This window comes from Cetorhinus maximus, chromosome 12, assembly GCF_964194155.1.
Source record: "Cetorhinus maximus chromosome 12, sCetMax3.hap1.1, whole genome shotgun sequence".
Taxonomy (NCBI): Eukaryota; Metazoa; Chordata; class Chondrichthyes; order Lamniformes; family Cetorhinidae; genus Cetorhinus; species Cetorhinus maximus.
The window spans coordinates 82,341,548-82,362,850 of NC_135890.1; the positions used below are offsets into that span (position 1 = coordinate 82,341,548).

The 21,303-nt window shown below is 43.6% G+C and overlaps 1 protein-coding gene across 1 annotated transcript in view; it reads right to left on the reverse strand.

The window, feature by feature from the left end:
* srrm4 (serine/arginine repetitive matrix 4) overlaps positions 1-21,303 on the reverse strand; it is a 363,549-nt gene that overhangs the window by 50,067 nt on the left and 292,179 nt on the right. The window contains exons 3-6 of the mRNA XM_078554655.1: positions 18,854-18,934; positions 16,859-16,930; positions 10,368-10,403; positions 10,231-10,281 (exon numbers count right to left, since the gene is read on the reverse strand). Of these exons, the coding sequence (XP_078410781.1) occupies positions 10,231-10,281; positions 10,368-10,403; positions 16,859-16,930; positions 18,854-18,934 (240 nt within the window). The remainder of the gene's footprint in view (positions 1-10,230; positions 10,282-10,367; positions 10,404-16,858; positions 16,931-18,853; positions 18,935-21,303) is intronic.

Here is a 21,303-nt window from a genome sequence, read left to right on the forward strand (position 1 = left end):
GGTACCTTTTAGCATTACAGACAACCATCTAATATCCTGTCAGAAATGTATACGAGGTGATTGACAAATTAGAAAATGACAAGATGAAGAGTGGGGAACACATGTTTCACACTGTCAATATCATGGGAAACATAGATACCATCACACCATCAAAGTGTTTGCTAAGTCTCAATCTCTGAGGTTGAGTCTTGCCAGCAACTACAAGAAGAAATGACAAAAGACTCCACTCTACAGAAACTGTGGAAAACCATCACTGAAGGATGGCTTGATTCAATTCAGCATGTCCACAAACAGTGAGACCATTTTGACCTCACTCAGGGTATCTCCTGGGTAGTCAGTTTTAAAGGCAGGCAGGTCATCATGCTGGAAGCTTTGCAACCTGATATTCCTCAACAACTTCATCACTCACACTTGGGCATAGATTGGATGAGATGACTTACAAGAGAGACAGTCTGTCGGCTGGCTATGAACAATGACATTGAAGTCGTTGTCAAGAAGTGCGAGGCATGTCAAGAATATATGTCAAATCAGCACAAAGAATCATTGATTCCACATGAAGTTCCTACCCATTCTTGGTCCAAAATCACATTCAAACTCTTTCATGTCCATGACTCTGACTTCATTGTCATCATTGACAATTTTACCAAGTGCTCCATTATTCAACGATTGAACAATACATCAAGGGCAGAATTTCCCCCCCGTTGGGTGGGAAGTGCAGGAGCGAGTGCATGCGGGTGCAACTCTGGGGCGGGGTGGGGATTGAGGGGGGGGGTGGGGGGGGGTGGGGGTGGGGGGGGGAGAGCACGCCGCCACTTTACGTGGGTGGGCCAATTAAGGCCCGCCCAGCTTTACATCCGCCAGGAAGCACTATGCGCTCCCTGTGCGGGCGGGGCGGGGGGGGTTGGTGGGGGGATTCCCTCAGCCGAGAGTGCGCTCTTTCACGAAGTGCGGAAGAGCGCACTCGTCTCGCTGAGGCTAAGTGCTGCCTCCGGGAGATCGGCGCCAAATTTAAAAATGGTAAATGTTGAGAAATAAAATTTCCCTGGCATGCCCCCTCATGTGACACTGTCACATGAGTTGGGACATGTCCATCACTTTTAATCAAACTTTTATTAAATTTTTATAAACCTACATGAAACCTCATACCACCCGTGGATGGGGTTTCATGCTTTTTCTGAAGCCCGCCAAGGCTCCCGGCCTGCCCGCCAACCTTAAGGTCGGAAGGACAGGTCCATTAACTAGTTGAATTAGTTTTTCAATGGCCTCAATTAGACGTTGACAGGTCGGTGGGCACACAGCTGATTTGGCTGCGCCCCCGCTGACCTGAAAATTGAAATGATGCGGGGTGACGTTGGGAGTTCCGCCCGACGTCATCCTGCGTCATTTTACGCGTCGGCGAGCGGGCCTTGACCCCTGCCCTCAATATCCTGGCCCAAGTATATCTGTTGTGCACACTCTAAATGCTATTTTCAGTTTATTTGGCATGCCTGGAGAGATCATTATGGATAACTGTTCATAATTTATTGGTAAGCTATTTCAGAATATGCGTGAGAAGTGGAATATTGGTCACACGCCTTCTTCTCCTCGTTACCCTAGATCTAATGCCCTAGCTGAACAAATGATTCACACAGTGAAATTTTCAAATGTAGACAGACCAAGCAAGATCTACACATTGCAAAGTTACATTTGAGAGTGACACCTTTAAGTGCAACTGTTCCATCATCGGCAGAGCTCAGAGACCAGTGCATACCGATTAACCTACTCTTAACCATCCTTGTCTTTCAGAAACTAGAGAGCAACTTTTAAAATTGTAAGAGAAGATGAACAGCATGCACAATAAAAATGTGGGGACAAAATTGCCCAGTTTAGAGTTGGGACAAGTTTGCATGCAGGATCACATAGAAGTTACATGGCAACCTGCTGAGGTGACATGGCTTTGTTCAGAATCAAAATCCTATGAAGTCATTATACACAGAGGTACAATGGTGAGGCATAACAGAGGACAGATCAGATCTATTCCAGCTCCTCAACCACCGTACAGTCATATTACATCGAGGACAAGATCCCAAATGCAATCAGGAACAACATCCTAGAATGACAATCCCACAGATCACCATTAAAGAAACATCCAGACAAGGTTACCATTACAAGATTTGGGTGTACCAGCAAATTACCTCTACACTTTAGAGACTTATAGGTTCATTAATTCTATACACTCATGTAACGGCAACTAAACATGAGCATGTATTGTAAATAGCTATACTTCTTTAGAAGGGGGAAAGGATCTTTAGAAAGAATGGGAGATGTTATTATGTGCCTTTAAGGACTAGCAGCATGCCATCACTGGATGGGAAGTTTGTCATATGATCCAGCCACAGTTTCACTTTGGCCTGTGAGCAGAACATAGCACACACAGCTCTGCTGTTGATGTTTTCAAGCTTTCTATCCATGTATATGTGTTCTCATGTGCCTAGTCTAAATAAATTTACCCAATCCCTTATAAGTGATTGGTGCCTTTATATCATTATAAACACGCAACATTACCTGGAGCTTAAAGGATAGCGAGCAAAACCAGGGCACGTGCCCTGCCTATTCCACAACTGATCTCATTTATAACAAAATTTGTACCATTTCCTAGGGCTTCCTATCTGTACAAGGGTGTTTATCTCTGATGTGTCTGTGAAAACTTTGGCAGAGCTGTTGTACTGGTTTATACCAATAAATGATTACTACAATGACTGCAAATTTATCGGGAGAATTATGTTTTTTTTAATTCATTCACAGGATGTGGGCTTCACTGGCTGGGCCAGCATTTATTGCCCATCCCTAGTTGCCCTTGAGAAGGTGGTGGTGAGCTGCCTTCTTGAACCGCTGCAGTCCATGTGGTGTTCGTACACCCACAGTGCTGTTAGGAAGGGAGTTCCAGGATTTTGACTCAGCGACAGTGAAGGAACGGCGATATATTTCCAAGTCAGGATGGTGAGTGACTTGGAGGGGAACTTCTAGATGGTGGTGTTCCCATCTATCTGCTGCCCCTATCCTTCTAGGTGGTAGTGGTGCGTGGGTTTGGAAGGTGCTGTCTAAGGAGGCTTGATGAATTCCTGCAATGCATCTTGTAGACACACTGCTGCTACTATGCGTCAGTGGTGGAGGGAGTCAATGTTTGTGGATGTGGTGCCAATCAAGCGGACTGCTTTGTCCTGGACGGTGTCCAGCTTCTTCAGTGTTGTAGGAGCTGCACTCATCCAGGCAAGTGGGGAGTATTCCATCACACTCCTGACTTGTGCCTTGTAGATGGTGGGAAGGCTTTGGGGAGTCAGGAGGTGAGTTACTTGTTGCACGATTCCTAGCCTCTGGCCTTGGAACAAGCAAGAAATTCAGTTTGAAATCAAGTTGGCAATTTTATAATTGTGAAATGGATTGGGGGAAATTCAGTAACAAGAGAAAAAGTTGTGGAAGAGCTACTACAAAACATTAAGCTTGGCCACTACTTTTTGGCCTTGAACTGAAGGCTTCGTGTTTCCTTCTATGGATTGATTTATGACTGGAAAAGAATTATAGCTTTAAAGCATACAAAACATAGCGGTGAATAATACTGTTTCCCTCTGAAAGAAAACTAACATATCACAAAAATAGACAATAATATCACTTAACCCAGGGCTTCAGAAGGGACAACATTTACTAAAGCAACATTGCCTCTTGACCAGCAGGGTTCAGGCTTACACTTACCATGGGAGCATCCACATACACATCTTTCCACCCTGCATCACATTAAAGCATCAGTGCATTGCCTTCTCATGGTTAATAGTCATCCATGGCAGCTCGTGTTAACAGTAAGCATTTTTCTTCAGATTTGCATTTAGATTTAAGGCAATGTCTGAGCCTGAGTGTTCAGTTCACATAGATTATAGGGCCAGAAGGCTTTAAAGCTTGAGATATTCTTTTCAAAGACGTGGTACCACCTTGTGCACTACCAACATGCATCAGGACATTGCATTTGGACTATTTGCAATTGTCCATTAGGAGGGAAGGTTCCACCATGACAGACCTGAAAAATTCTATCCCACTTCATGGTGCTTATGCAGCAAAGATTGATATGAAATAAAAACAGAAAATGCTGGAAATACTCAGCAGGCCAGGCTGTATCTGTGGAGAGAGAAACAGAGTGAACAGTTCAGGTTGTTGACCTTTTGAAAGGCCTGATGCTGCCTGGCCTGCTGACCATTTCCAGCATTTTCTGTTTTTATCTCAGATTTCCAGCATCTGCAGTATTTTGTTTTTGCACTGATACGAGATATGTTGGGGAGAATGATTTATATATTGTGGCAAACAACATCTTCTTAGACCCAGAGGACACAGCAGATGCAAATTCATAATTAACCTGTGGAAACAAATAATTGGGCGAGATTTTAACTGACTCGAAATCCATTCACTTACACAGTTAAAATTGAATCCAATATTTCAGTATGCGAGTGGTCAACCTAGGGAAGAATCTCCCTCGGGAGATGATGGAAGCAGTTAGTATTGATTTATTCAAATGCAAATTCAATACATTCCTTTCAGAAAATGGCATTTTGGGATACAGTGTACGAGCAATTTCAGACATGACGTGATAAATGTAACATGCGTGTGGGGAAAAAAACAGAGATTTTGGACTTTGGGCTTCCAAAGCTCTCCATCATTGGGGTTTTCCTCAGGTTATGTCTGGGTCTGTTTGTTGTCAAATTCATAATGATTGATTAATTGCTGTGACGAGTCGCCATTATGTGATAACCAGGATGGTGGCAGGCAAACTAGTTGGAGCCTTAGGGCTGGATTTTCAAATTGGGGCTGAGATCAGGGGTGGACAGATGCGCCCACCATCAGCACCCTGACGCCAAGCCATTTTCAATGGGGGCAGCTCTGGGTTGGATCAGCTGCCTGTGCAAGCAGCCAATTCAGTCCAATTTATGTGAATCAAAGGGCCTCCCCACCCCGACCCACAATGACTGTTGGAGCACGGCTGCAGCCGTTGGCCATTCTCCCAGAGCAGTTGCCCCTCAAGGATCATGGCCAGGCAGCTCTGGTCTAATTAAGTTTAAAATTGACGCTTCTTCAGAAGGCGCCTACATGTTGGAAGGCTCCCCATTGGCCCTCCATCCTCTGAAGCCTGCCCACTGACCTGAATTAAATGGCGAGCTCACTCCCTGCCATTGGCCTGGCCTTTTAAAAATCCCGTGGGCATATCTGGAACATGCTGTGCAGGGGTCGGGAGCCAGAACTGAACCAGCAGCTGGGTTCCTGACCCAGAATTGAAAGTTCCAGGTTTGTTTTTTTTTCATTTAGTCTATGTTCCTATGCAACGTGCAATCTGGGAGGCCAGAAATACATAGCCACCATCAGTGCATGATCGCCACATCCACAGATACGCTATCTGCATATGTTTTGGGCGTATGGTCTGTGCGTCTACATTTGTAGCCAGAACGCAATGTGGAATGGGCTATTCTTCCCTCAACATTGTTCTTATTCAGTTCCAGTGCTACCTGAGTTGACTTTGCCTGATGTGCTCTAAGGCAGAAATTCCCAACCACATTATCTGTGGCAGCAGTGCTTGAGAAAGAGCAGGAGAAGAGAAGGAGAGAAAGTGAGGGTCCTGAGGGAGGGTGAGGATGGAAGAAGAGGGGAGGTACATGCAGGAGGCACGTGCAGAAGCTGGGAGTGGAGATGTGAGTTGGAGGAGGAAGAGTGCAGGCATCAGTTGAGGTAAAGATGAAGGAAAATGCCACCTTGAACTGGAGAGGGTGAAAAGTGTAGAGTAAAGAAGCATAATTGGTGCTGATGTAATAATGATGTTAGGTCGCATGACTGAAAGATAGGGCTGAATTTTATGTCCCGCAGGGAGGCGCGCTCCCCCGATCTGATCGGGCGTAAAATTGTGTGAGAAGACGCCCGGGCTAGCATTCCGACATCACTCGCGCGATATTTCACTCGGCGCGCGTGCAAAATTCGGAAGCGGGCCTGCCGACAATTAAGAGGGCAATTCAGCCTATTAATGGCGCAATTGTCTCTGAATTTTCATGGCCTGTCCTACCTTACGGTTGGCGGACGGGCGAAGCGGCCAGGCGGCCTTTACATTTCTCATCAAACCTCGTCCAAGGGCGGGTTGAAATTTCCGTTATGAAATAAAATAAAAATAAATATCTGTGGACAGCAGTTTTATCAGCGATATTTTCAGGTGATTGATTGTGAGGCAGGGACATGTTTTAGCAGCTTTTTCAATCTTTATTTGAGCATTTTCAAGTCTGCAGCTCCCTGAGGCAGCTGTCTGCCTTCAGGTAGATTTCTCACAGCGCTCACCCGCGCCTATGGAAACGTCATCGCCTGCCCTCCTCCTGCCCCCACCCCATCAGTGCTGAGCTTTTCAGCGCGTGTTTCATGCTGGCTGGCTGTGAATTGGCCAGCCGGCGTGAAATCACGGTGGGGGGCCGATCACAGTTGGGGGCCCATTTCGCGACCGTTCCTGGGCCCGCCGATCGCGCCTGCCCGCCAAAGGTAAAATTCAAGCTATCGCGATCTGGAAGGAGCAGAAGTTCCAACCTCATGTGGAGGTCCCAATATGTACATAGTAGCTGTAAATAAAGAGCAATGATTTTGAGAAACTACGTCTCGAGCAGCTTACTTTGCAGAATAGACAAGCCGCAAAGAACCCTATCTAAACCCCTACCACATAATGAAACAAAAATCACCAAGAGCTCATGGTGTAGGGGGTAACATATGGTTGGGATTGGTTAGCTAATAGGAAACAGAGAGTTTCTGGTTGGGTAATTTTCTGGTTGGCAAGATGTGACGAGTGGAGTGCCACAGGGATCAACTATTCACAATTTATATCAATCACTTAGATGAAGGGACCAGATGTATGGTTGCTAAATTTGCTGATGACACAAAGATAGGTAGGAAAGTAAGCTGTGAAGAGGACATAAGGAATCTGCAAAAGGATGGGCAAAAATTTGGCAGATGGACCATAATGTGGGAAAATGTGAAATTGCCCACTTTGGCGGGAAGAATAGAAAAGCACATTATTTAAATGGAGCGAGAATACAGAAGGTACAGAGGAATCTAGGTGTCCTGGTACATGAATCACAAGAAATTAGCATGCAGGTACGGCAAGTGATTAAGAAGGCAAATGGAATGTTGTCACTTGTTGCAGTGGGAATGAAATATGAAAGTAGGGATGTTTTGCTACAGCTGCACAGGTGAGAACACAGCTGGAGTAGTGTGTACAGTCTTGGTCTTCTTATTTAAGAAAGGATATAAATGCGTTAGAAGCAGTTCAAAGAAGGTTCACTCAACTGATACATTGGATGGGGGTTGTTATCTTATGACGAGAGGTTGGACTTAGAAGAAAGAGAGGTGACATTACTGAAACATATAAAATCCTGAGGGGACTTGACAGGGTGGATGCTGGAAGGATGTTTCCCCTTGTGGGAGAGACTAGAATTAGGGGGACACATTTTAAAAATAAGGGGTCTCCCATTTAAGACTGAGGTGAGGAGAATTTTTTTCTCTCAGAGGGTCATGATCCTTTGGAATTTTCTACTGGGTGGAGCGGTGAAGGCAGGGTCAATGAATATTTTTAAGGCAGAGGTGGATAGACTCTTGACTAACAAGGGAGCAAAATGTTATTGGGAAAGTGGAATGTGGAGTTGAGGCCACAATCAGATCAGCCATGATCTAACTAAATGGTGGAGCAGGTTCGAGGGGCTAAATGGCCTACTCCTAATTTGTTTGTATATATGTATGAATAGACTGGGAGTGGGGAGTGTTGAAGAAATTTTCCCCAATTTGCTGTAAGGTATTTTTTTTTTTTAAAAAAAGGATGTTACTTAAAACTTATTATCTGCTGCTATTGAGAGAATGACATTTTCAAATGTAAAGAAAAGTAATTCATTCCAAAGAATTCAGCAAGGTTATTTTTATGTGGGAAAAGTGCAATGCTTTTGTTCATTTTAGATTGCAAAGTGCACCAAATCAAGCATCAAAATCAAATTTTCCAGGAGCATGCTGCAGAACGATAAATCTACTGCTTTCAACACTTGTCTCCCCTTTCAGCTTTTCCTTCACTTGTGTATTTTTTTGCCAAAATACAGGGGGAGGAATGCTGAATATATCTGCACCTTAAATTACAACCCAGTATAATGACTCATTTTCACAATCACAGGTCAGAAAACTGATTTTGGGATATTGACAATTCACACGCCCATCCACCATCTCTGTGCATGGCTGCTTCTTTAGCAGGACACCAGGATTGGTTGTGTGCCCTCCAGCTCCTCCTGGCCCCACAAAAACATTTTTAAAAATCAGAAAACTTACCTTCCTGAAAGAGGGAAATAACCTTAAAATCAGGGGTGATGCCATGAAACACTTCATCTCACAAAGATGGGTGGAAACCTGGAACTCTCTCCCTGACAAAACTGTTGAGTCTAGCTTAATGAAAATTTGAAAACTGAGATAGATTTTTTTTTGCAGTATGAATGGTTAGGAAGAAAGATGGGTAAATGGATTTAAAACACAGGTCGGCTAAAATCGAGTTGAATGGCAGAATAGATTTGAGGAGGCTAAATGACCAGGCCCTGTTCCTATGTTCCTATGGAGAGGCCTGCAATGGTCTCTTTACATATCACTGGTTTATACACGGAATATTCTTGTTCTTATAGAAAGCAACAAGCAGGCAGTGGGGAGTTAATGTTTGGGGAATTAAAAACAATCTTGAGGTTTGGGTAATCTGTACAAATTGTTCAAACTTCAACCTAATGATTTACTGAATAATTTGGTCCTTTGTTTATGTTAATGTCTGGTAGCTATTCAACCTATCCATTATTCTGTCACTCTTTGATAGTGTTATAGTTTGTTGCTGAGCATCATGTGCGATATAAGCCAATTGATATGTTGTTGAACTGACACAATAATTTGTCACAATCGGTTGGCTGGTAACCGCAGAAGTATTCTCTGCAGCTTATAAATGGTCGCATACGACATCAGTGTAACAAACTGATTCCAGTGTTGTTGCTTTGTTTGCTATTATGCTAAGGTGTTAGCAGTAAACAGAAGAACACAGTTATTTGAGGAAGACATATTAACTATTTGTATGCTAATATGGCATAATTCCTGGGCACATATTTCTTCAGTTGCTATGTACAATGGTGTTGTGACATGCATGGGTTTGCTTTTGTCCTATGACCATCTTTCAGTAAACTGAATTTCAGAACCCGGAAAAGCACATTCCGGGGTTGGGGGGGGCATGTAAAAAGTATCGTAATTTTTGTGGTTTACAGATTTACCTGTGGGTCGGCCTCACTTATTACCCAATGAAAAAAAATCATCATGGAAATATATATCCTGTTTCATTGGGAGGCATTGATAGTTTATCAGTTGGTAGCACTCTTCCCTCTGATTTAAAAGTTGTACATGTGAACCCTGTTCTAGAAATTGAGCGCTGACACACCAATGAAGTACTGAGGGAGTGCAGCACTGTCAGAGTCTGTCATTGTTTAAATGAGACAGTAAACTGAGGCCCTCTCAACTGAATGTAAAAGATCCCCTGACACTATTTGAAGAAGAGCAGGAAGTTCACCTGCTGTACTGGCCAAAATTCAGCCATAAACCAATGCAACCATAAAGACAAGTTGGAATAAAAACAGGAAATGCTGGAAAAACTGCAGGTCTGGCAGAATCTGCAGAAAGACAGAGTTAACGTTTCAAGTCTAATATGACTCTTCTTCAAGTGTGCAGAACTAATGATGTGCACAAAATGTCTTTCACATTTCCCTACGTGGAAGGGACTGCACTTCAAGAACAATGTAATCATACCACCCATCCTAGATAGACTTTCTCTTCGTCCAGCCTCAATACACATCAACGTCACCTCAGAAAAACTCCACCTTAGTTCATTGCACAAGAATTCAGTTCCTTCTCGTGTTAAACAAAATGACACTAGCCTCAATATCTTGTAATAACAGGACAGTAAAAATAATTTACTGTACAGAAGATATAACACTAGGGGGAATTTGTGCAGGTAGCCTCATGAAAATGTATCAGATCAGTAGTTACCCAGACTCCACTCTAATGGCTGAATATGGGACCTGACACTGCAGCCTATATTTTACACTGGCTTCCTGGCTCAGATAGATGTGTGAACAACAAACATGTGATAAACAGTTGGTTGCCAACGAACCACCATAAGATATCATTTACCTTCTCCGATGTCTTTTCCCTTCCTTTCTTTTCCTTTTTGGACTTGTTGAGCTGAAGGAAAGAACAGCTTATTATATTTCTTTTTCAGCAAATTAAAAGCTAACAGCTATTAATTTGAATTAATAAAAGTTCTCTACCTGTGGCGCCGTTTCTTTGTGGAGGCTGGTTCTGACCTGCAGATAACAAAAGGCTGGTTTAGGGTGTGAGAGAATGCAGGCACTTTGCATTTGTACATATTCAGTTTTCAATTTTTTTTTCTCTTGAGATGCATGCAAATAAGCAATTATATCTAATTAGCAATGATGTAAATGAACGGGAACTTCATTCAGTGGATTAGACACTAAGATTTTCTTTGATTTAAAATTAATTAAAAGAGGAGCTTTAATAAAGATGGTGGTTGTGAGGGATGTTAAAACAGGGCATATAATTGATATCCTGCCAAAGGAAAATCAAACAGTTCTGGCAAATTCTGATGAACTTTAACCTATAATTGGGTTATTCTTGTTTTCTGGTGGTTTTTATTTATGGGTGTTTTTTGTTTATGTAGTTCATCATTATAACATCAATCAGGGATAATGGATAGGAGAAGTCTGTGAATCCAAGACAATGTTAGCTGTTCCTAAAGGTTGGGCCTCAGAGATGACTCATGAACCAATCCCTCTTGCCTATCTTGCAATTTCTCTGAATTATTCTTATAATTTTTCACAAAGTTGGCTTTTCACAGATGAGAAAGACCATTCAGTCCGTTTTAGTTGATGGTCCCCTCTACAATGCTTCTAACAGCTTCTTTATTGACGCCAGAGTTTTTAACCTCCTTGGAAGACTCTTTCAGAGTATATCACTTCTTGTATGAAGAATTGTTTCTATTTGCTTCCTGACATCGTTCCTGGATTTTTAAAAAATCAGTTTGTATCTAAGTGGGCAACTTAAAATAATTAGATTTGTATTAGAATTTTACCTGGTTCTATTTCCTTTAGTATCTTATATACCTTTAAATGTCCTCTTTAGCTTTGAAATAGTTGCAACTCCCATTAGTCATTGACATAAAAGGGAATCCTGAAGTCTTTCATAAGCATTTAAAGGGCTTTCAGAGGGTTGGTGGGGTCAATTAGGGACCAAAATGAAGAACTATTGGTGACAGCATAGTCATGCTTGAGGAACTAAATGAGTACTTTGCATCGGCGTTTATCAAGATAGAGGATTTGCCCAAGCTAGGGTAAAGTAGTTGGGGGTTGTTGTGATGCCGGGCAAGATAAAATTGATAAAGAGGAGGTAATAGAAAGGTGAGTGGCACTTAAAGGGAATAAGTCACCAGGTGTGGATGGGATGCATCCTAGTTTTCTGAGGGGACTAAGGGTAGAAATTGATAGGTGCTACACACAATTTACCAATCCTCATTATATACAGTGATGGTACCGAAACACTGTAAATGTTACACCCTTGTTCAAAAAAGGGAAGAAGGATAAATCTAGCAATTACAGGTCAATCAGTTTAACATCAGGGGTAGGAGAGATTTTTGAAACAATAATCTGTCAGAAAATTAACAGCCGCTTGGATAACACGGACAAAGAAGAACTAGCACTAGGATTCATTAAGAGCAAATCGGATTGGGTTTTTTGATGAGGCAACAGAGAGAGTAAGGACTTTCAAATGGCGTTTAATGAAGTACCATCCATCAGGTTTGTCAGCAAAATTGAAGCCCACGGGATAAAAGGGGCAGGTAGCTGCATGGATATGAAATTAGATAAGGGATAGAAAACAGCCTGATATGGTGAATGACAGTTTTTCCGGAGCGTGGGGAGGTATACAGTGACATTCCCTTATGATCCGTGCTGGGACCACTGCTGCTTTTGATGTACATTAATGATTGATTTAAGGAACACAATTTTAAAATTTGCAGTTTGTATGAAAACTTGGAAGTGTATTAAACACGGAGAAAGATAATAATAGACTTCAAGAGGGCATAGACTGGTGGAATGGGTGGACAAATGACAACTGAAATTCAAATCAGAAAAGTGTGAGGCAGTAAATTTTGGTAGAAAAAATGAGGAGAGGCCATAAACACTAAATATATAATTCTAAAAAGCGTGCAAGAACAGAGAGACTTGGGCGTGTTTGTGCACAAATCTTTAGTAGTGGTGGAACAGATTAACAAAGAATATGTAAAATATACGAGATCCTGGCTTTATAATTAGAGGCATAGGGGAGATTTTTTCCCCATGGGGGGGGATTGGACGGGAGCTGGTGCGGGCGGGTGTGTAGCCGATCGCTGCTTGCGATTGGTTGCTCGCCGCCATTTTACATAGGCAGGCCAGTTATAGCTCGCCCAGCATGACGCGCACCCAGAAGTGCCGTGCGCTCCCTATGCGGGCAGGGGGAGTAGGCTGAGTCGGGGCCTGCGCTCTTTCTCGCACGCATGCGAAAGAGCACAGAAATCTCCCTGAGGCACAGAGCTGTCTCAGGGAAATTACTTTGATTTTGGAAAATTTTATAGAGAAAAAGAAAATTTTTAAGACATGTCCCCTCATGTGACAGTGTCACATGAGCTTGGACATGTCAATGAATTTTATAAAAATTTTTTATTAAACTTTAAAAACCTTCGTGAAACCTCATCCTGCTTGTGGATGAGGTTTCATGATAAATGTGAAGGTCGCCTGGGCTCTTCGCCTGCCCGCCAGCCTTAAGGTTGGAAGGGCAGTTCAGTTAATTATTTCAATTAATTTTTAAATGGCCTTAATAGGCCTTTGACATTTCGGCGGGTGCGCAGCTGACTCTGCTGCACGCCTGCCGAACTGAGGATCTGAACGACGCGTGGTGACGTCGGAACGCACGCCCGATGTCACTGTGCATCATTTTACGTGTTGGCGAGCAGGATCCACTCCCCGCTTGCCGACCCGAAGATTCTGCCCATAGAGGACAAAAGCCATGAAGTCATGGTAAACCAAATAAAACACCAGTTCAGGCCCTGCTGGAGTCCTGTGTCCAATTCTGGCACCACATTTAGGAAGGACGTGAAGAATTTGGAGAGAGTATACAAGAGTTGTACTAGAATTAGAATTCTAGGGATGAAAGATCAGTGTTACATAGGCAGACTGGGAAAGTTCCTTGGAGCAGAGAAGGCTAAGTTGAAATTTGCTAAGGGTGTTGAAAGTCAAGAAGGATTTAGAAAGGGTAAGTAAAGTGAAACTGTTCCCAGCGTCCGAAGTGTCTGTAACAAGAGGGCCCAGGTTTAAGGCGATTGTCAAAAGAATCTGAGGTGACATGAAGAAAAAAATCTTTACACAATGAGTGTTAAGTATTTGTAATGCACTGCCTGATATGGTGGTGGTGCTTACAGATTCAACAGGAGGGCGGAATCATCCCAGATTTGTACTATGTACGGTAGTGGGTGTGAAACAAGACGTTTCAGCTGCTGGCTACATTGGTGGACTTTCGTGCCAAATTGTCCCCTTCCTGGATTCATAAATAATGCATTCACGGGAAACATGCTTGATCGCTAACAGGCGGGCTTGCATTTGCCCGCCATGCCATGACCTCAGTACTTCCTCGCTCCAGGCGCCATATTTTAAAGTGCACCAGAGCGCAGCCTACTTCATGTCTACAGGTGACAGATGGCCCTGAAAGCAAAGAAGACAGCAGCCCCCAAAATTTAGTGATGCCTCTCTGGGGTGCCTGCTGATTGCATAATCAAGCCGCATAATGTCCTCTGCCCCTGCTCTGCCCGTGGGAGCTCCATCAGAGTCACCAACCCGGCCTGGGAGGCAGTGGCAGCAGGGGTCAGCACCAATGGAGCACAGAGGAAGTCAGCTATCCAGTGCAGGAAGAGAATAAATGCTCTCATCTGTTCTATCAGGTTAAATCAACCACCTCATCATTCTCAACTCACACAGTCCCAAACTCATCACCCATCCACTAACTCTCACACACACCCTCACATCTCCATCAGGCTCATATCGTCTGGAGCTCACAAAGTGTGTGTGTGGGGCAGGGCCTTTTGGAGCCTCATGCAAGCACTCTCCCATGCACGTGGATCCTTCCTCCAATTCGCTTATCTCACTGAACTGAGCATTTTCAATGCTGCCTGCTGGGGTTCACTTTCAGCTGGCCATCTGATCTGCATCTCCACCCACTGATCACACTCCCATGCAGCACCTGTTCCTGCCCACCATGAGAATCCGCTCACTTTCGATTTTTACAGCATGGTGGTCACTAAGTTTTTGATTAGATCTCCCATCCTTTCCCCTCCCCCAGTCACCCATGTCCTTTCCCCCATCACAGTCCACCCCCCTGGCATCACCTTCCACCTCCCCACTGTTACCCTACAGCCTGAACCCTTCTCATTCCAGGATGTCCAGGTGAACATGCACGTTCCCTTCCTTCCTGAAAAGCCACCCCCATCCACATTGACCTCCCTGACCTCCTTCCCACTCCCAGGGTCCATGTTGGCCTTGGTGTCGCCACCAACCACCCTCACTGCCCCTTCTATCGGTACCAACGCACCCTCACCCTCCTACCCTACCGGCTCCCTTTGCCCCTTCTTGCCCTCACCATTCCCTCCTACAACACCCACCCTGAGTTCGCTCCCCAGGAGGCAATCACTGACTGCACAGGCCCCTCTCTTGCAAGTTCGCCTGGACATTCCACCCCTCCCTTCCTCCACCCTTACTCCTTTCTCCACCGTTACACCCTCCTCCCCCTAGACACCCTCCCCTCTCCGAACTCCCTCCTCCCCCTGGAAACCTTCCCCTCTCCGAACTCCCTTCTCCCCTCGGACACCTTTCCCCCTCTGAATTCCCTGCTTCCCCTGGACACCTTTCCCACTTACAAACTCCGCTTCTTACACCTTACTCCCCCCTTACACCTACCTCCCCACTTGCAACATTCTCCCCCATTACACCCTCCTCCCCCACCATACTCCGTCCTCCCCCTCCCACCCCGGACACCCTCCTTCCACCCCCCGACACATTTGTTCCTCCCCCTTCCCTCACCACCACCCTCCCAACACTCTCACCCCCGATCCCAGTACACCTTCCTCTCCCACTCACACCCAGGTCACCCCCTTTCCCGCCAGCCCACCCCCACCCCACCCCCCCCACCCCCCCCACCCCCCCACAGACTTTGCTGATCATCTATACATCTGTCCCAGCGCATGGAGAAGTTCATGAAGTTCCAAAGCAGTTCGAAAGCATCAATAGAGACCATGGGAGATAGTGCAAGCCCATGGGGATGTCTGTGGAGGTCCGAAGCCTCAGCCAAGTTGAAGCTGCTGTATGGAGACCTCCCACCTTTCGAGAGCTGCTCTGTGGAGGAGCCATGTGCATGAGAATCCACCCAGCATGTGATGCACGTGTTCCTCCAGGGTCCAGTAGCTGTAGGGCTCCAGCATCTTCTTCTCCTCGGATGTCCGGGGTCTGAGCAAGGCCCTAAAAGTAAGTCCCGACTTTTGCATGTCACACTTGTCCAGTTGTGTTTTCCCTTTGGCATAACGGTAAATCGGGCATGGGGGACAATTCCGGTCCCCCACTATGCATCTCACTACCGAGATGCAAATCATGTTCACGCCGGCCTCCAGCGGGATTCACAATCCGCCATGGCAGACACCATTGGATGATCCCGCTGGGATTTCGCGCTGGAGTGAAATGGATTTCTGCCCCTCCCACTGAATTCTCTCCCCCGCCGCCCACCGTGGATACCTGTCACCAATGGCAGCAAACGATTCCAGCCGTAGTCTTGAAAGAAAATTTAATAAATACTTGAAGGTGAAAAATTGCAGGAATGTGGGGAAAGATGGGACATTGAAATTAACTGCATTGTTTTCTGAAAGAGCTGCAGAGACTCAAAGGACCAAATGGCCTCCTTCTGTGCTGCACTATTCTATGATTCTACGTTTAATATCACAAGGAGATTTTGACATATTCTCTAGCAGTGGATAGGGGAGCTTCACTGCTAGTTAATATTCAGAAAGCTACCTATTTGATGTTTCTACAAAGTCAAGAAAAAGTACTTTTTGTCAACGTATAATTTAATATTTTACTGATGATTTTGTTTCCCATCTCAGACAGAAAATCACCCCTTCGGTGTTATGCCTATAGCACTGATTGAATAATTTTGTGAGGTAATGAGCCATGTATAAAGTGCTCGTAGACAAGTCCAACACTTTCCTCTGGTGAGTTCCCTATCTCAGAAGCCAGAGCCCTCCAACTTACGGTTTCTAGCAGCTGGATTAAAGTGGTATAGATTCTGGGAGTAGGACTTCAATCACGTGCTCAGTCCCAAATGGTGCATAGTCCAAGGAGATCAAAAGATGTTGGAGAAAATGGTGGGGGTGTGGGAGCGAGGGGGGGGGGGGGGGGAGGCAGTGGGGTGGGTGCTGGGGTAGTGGGGGGGGGAATGGGGCAAAAGAATACAAAATAACCACCCATAAAAAACATTTTGCTTGTGGGGACAGAGACTACAGAAAAGCTTAGAACTTGGGTCAGACTAAAAAATGTTATTTTGTGCTCAACATCACCACTTATCATCCCAACAACATATATTTCAAATGGCAATCAACTATCTTGAGAAGAATATCCCGCAACCAGTTCATTTTTATATTTATATGTGATAAAAATGTTCTTTTTTTTTTTACCTATTTCTCTTGTGCTTCTTTGAGCTTTTCTTTTTCTTCTTTCTCGCTGGGGCAGGACTGTAGGAAGGGGACCTGGAATAATACAGCAGGAATTATATTCATAACCATGAGGGAAATGTTTTTCAAACTCCATTAGGCATGAATTATAAAAGAAAACAACCATGCCCATCTTAGAACAAAGCTGCCTTCCACTACACATGATCAAATTTCAACGAAGAGTTCATTTCTTTGAGAGGGGTGAGGGAGGGAAAACAAATTAAGCCCATTGGAGAATAAAACTATCCTTCACTGCATACTATTAAATTTCAGTGTGACACCACTCTATTTGACTGAGGCAAACACAGATTAAACACATTCCAGATTCTCTTTATCCTGACGCACGTATTAACTTGTGATCTTCGCTTGACTTTAACAGACATGAATTAGAAGATATTTCCAATATTTGAATTCACCATTGGCACCAGACATTTCACTTTGATGATAACATGTCCTGCTGGGTTAGAGGTTAGGAAGGATTGTTCAGCCAAAGGATATTATCTCTTTTTAAAGGTGGAAAATGTTAAATTACTTGAAGGAGTGCACTACCCCAATGATTCAGTGGGCAAATTGAAAAATCAGAGGCATGTTGCCCTTCTAAATTAATAATTGCCTTATCTATTTTGTAGATATGACAACGATCGTTGGCCCTCAGAACTTTTAATTTGACATACTCTCACTCCGAATTTTGTCCTTTCTGTATTGAAGACCTCGGGCCAGATTTCTGCAGAGCTGGAAAGACACTGTGGATTTTTTTAAATGGTGGGCGGGACCCGGATGCAGAAGTCCCACCGCCATTTCTGACAGATGCAATCTTTGCTGGCAGGGCAAGGGGGTGTGGCATGAATCGCACAAGAGGGAAACCCAAACTCAGCGGGGCCATTTGAACTTAGTGCTGAGTTCAAATCGATCACATTTTTCCTGTTGCAAGGACCTTAATCCACAGTGTGGGAGTCACAAGTTGGTGGAGTAGACATATCTTCAAGGGTAGATAAGGTCTGTTTAAATGTCATGACCTGAAGTATTTTTAAATCCCCCGCTCTTTAAACATTTAAAAAAAAAGTCTGAAATTGTCAGTGAGAGTTAAAAAAAAATCTTCTGCTGGTCTGCTTTTATTGACAGGCTATCTGGTGTAGGTTAGAAAATAACATTAACATTACTTCTGAATATTAATTAGCTGAATATTATTATCTTTTTCTGAAGAAGAGTCATATTCAACTCAAAACATTAACTCTGTTTCTCTCTCAACTCAACAGCTGAGTACTTCCTGCACTATCTGTTTTTATTTCAGAACTCCAGTATTTGCAGTATTTTGTTTTTATCCATTTACCCCTATCCTCTTTTCACTGTCCCCACGCCATTTCTTGACATACTCACATTCTCTTTAATACTACATGGCTTAATTTTGAGCATGAGCAAAAGCATGTGCTATATTATCAAACTTTTCTAAAAAATCTGTATCCTGTAACATTCACCACATTCCTTTTATCTGTACACTTTTATCAACAATTTGGTCAAGTTATTCAAACACAACCTCCTTTTCGCAAATCTGTACTAGATGCACGAGACTGTATCAGATACAGGGTATGGAAAATGTGCGATGTATTGGGTATATACATTAGCCCTGAAATTCTGAAGGAAATTCCCTCATCTCCACTGTGACTTTGATGGGAGACTGGCATAACCCTCAGAGAAATGGTGCAGAAATGATGCAAATGGGCATTGTCGTGGTATGCAGGGTGCAGGAAAAGTGCGATGTGCAGCCTATAGCCAGTGTGTGATACAGGTAGGCTACAGAAAGACAGTGGTGTGTGTGATTTTTCCCTTGATATGTTCCATCCTGTTACATTCTGTATGATGTGTAGAGACATTTTGGCTGACTATATACAGAGAATCTTAGCCTTTACCGAGATAGTTTGTGATAGAAAGAAGCAAATTGTCTCAGATAAAAACACGCACCGTCTCCGCTTGTGCTCCGACTTCTTCTTCTTCTTCTTCCTTTTAGTTAGAGGTGGTGGGGAATGTGCTGAGTCACAGGATCTGCTGAAATAAGGAGGAGAAATCAGCAAGAATCAGCCCTGCACGTTACTGATATTTTAAAAGCCACTTTGATGCTGATCCACAAGTAAGGATACAGATCCAAAGAGGGACATCGGACATGGAGCATGAAATGGCTCGGTTTTCCTTTAGCGACTGAGCAGAGGAACCAAAAGGGGGTCTTTTCAGTCATGTACATTTCAATGCCCCTAAGCTTCAGAGGCTCAGAGTTTAGCAATGTAGTAGAAAATCAGATCACTTTTCGTATGAAAATGAAACAAACTGCGAGTTTGTAAAATGTTTGCTCTGCAAATGAACATCAATGAGCTTTGGTATTGAGAAAGTCTTAGACAGTCGACAAAAAAGTATTAGGTGACAAACATGTAGAAGATAGAAAGAATGCAAGAGGCTTTGGAGTGCTTGGAGCCACATTCCTCACCTTTTGCAAATTTAATTGATCTGAAAAAAATACATGGGGCTGGATTTTCAATTGCCAGTTGGGTCGGGAAGTGGTGCAGGTGTGACTTGAAAATTGCATCTCCAGAGGGAGACACCTGATCCCACCATCAACAGAACACAATGTGATTTTCAAAGGATCGGCAGGAAGGAGGGAACAGGAAACACGCTCGCTGCCATTTAACTGCCAGTGAAGCTCCTTAAGGAGCTTGGTAAGGGGCTGGTTTGGAACAGAATGGAAATTCCAATCTTTTTCCTGGACAAAGCCAAACAGTGTGGTGCATGTTAGTGCACAGCTGTTGGAGTCACCGCGGGGGCAAAAGGAAGTATCTTTCCATCTGCATTTTTTCGTGGAATTTTGATTGGTACGAATAGTCAGATATTTCTGTTGACAATTAATTGATCTAACTTAAGATCAATTATAAAAATGTGTAGAAAGAGCAGCACAGCAATCCAGTGCCATGCTGAGCAGTGGAATTCTGCATCCTTGTGACCCAGAATGTACCAGTCTAGAGAAAGCCTAAACCTGGGCTCTGTGTTGCCTTCAAATATTTCATTTGACAATTACTTTAGCTGAATTTTACAGCCATGAATTATATTCCTGCTGTTCTTTAAACAAAAAACCAATTTGAATTAATATTTAGGAAATTAAATATGAGCACATTAATATACATTAATACAGTTGAGTTGTGATCTCTTTATCGGCCATTCTTAGCTAAAGTACAGATAGCATCAGCATTGCAGAAGAGAATGAGCTGAAGTTGAGAGTTGCCATATCCCAGAGGACCATAGGCTGCTCTCTCAGAGAGAGATGACTGGTTGTGAGTTTAAGCTGAGGGTCACCATATCTCAGATGAGGGGTGGGGGTGAGAAGGCGAGTCCTTCATGGATGACTTCAGCCAGTACAGGAAGTGAAGCCATGTTGTTGGCAACACTCTGCATCACAAACCAGTTAACCGACCCTCTAGAGAACGAGCTAAGGAACCAGCTGCTCTCAGTAATGCAACAGCTAACAGTGGGAACTGGACGTATCCCTGTGGACTATTCTTCACCATCCGGCAGCTCAGAGTGCTCTACACTATCATGATAATTTTGATCTATAAATTTAAATTTGCCAATAATCATAATGTTCTGCTGTCAGGACCCATTTGATCCATCAGATCCTGCGACTAAAACGTCTGCTCCCTTCGAACTCACAAAGTGACTTGCAAATTCAAAGTAGTTCCTCAGCAGTGAAATTGTATTCATTTCAGTGGTTTTAGAACAGCAACACGGCTACAATCTTACTCAGTAATTCATTTGAAAATTGTATTTAGCTGAGGATGAAACAGTAAGCAAAATTTCATTGTGAAACATAGCATTTACAGCAAAGTGATTCTGCCACAATATGGCAACGAATGGCTGAAGTCAGGGTTAAAGTAAATAATTGTAAACAAATAGTACTGTCAGCAGCTGAATTGCGTAGGAATCGAAAATGAGATTTGTTGCTATGATGGGAAGCTGTTAAAGATTTCCATTTCACTATATTTATAGCTTATGTTTGCTAATATCAATAATAGTAATTTCTAAACTAATAACTCAAGAGTGAGTCAAACAGGAAATCTCTTTCTGAACTACTGAGACAGTCCAGCATTCGAATGTAACATTTCTGTGATGTTTTGAAGCCTATTGCCTGAGCCAGTGACAATTGTTGTGGCTCTGTGATTCTACGACAACATGCCTGGCGTAATGGTTGGCAGACTGAGCAAATAAATGAGGATAATTAGGATCAAGGGTTAACCAAAAGTGCAATTCCAGAGGGGGTTTTAATCTAGTACAAATTCACGGTTGAGTACACAAGATTGCAGGGTAATGTAGCTGGGCAAAGAAATCAGATGTCCAAGACCTGTGGTCATAAAGCAGTGACACAATCCCTT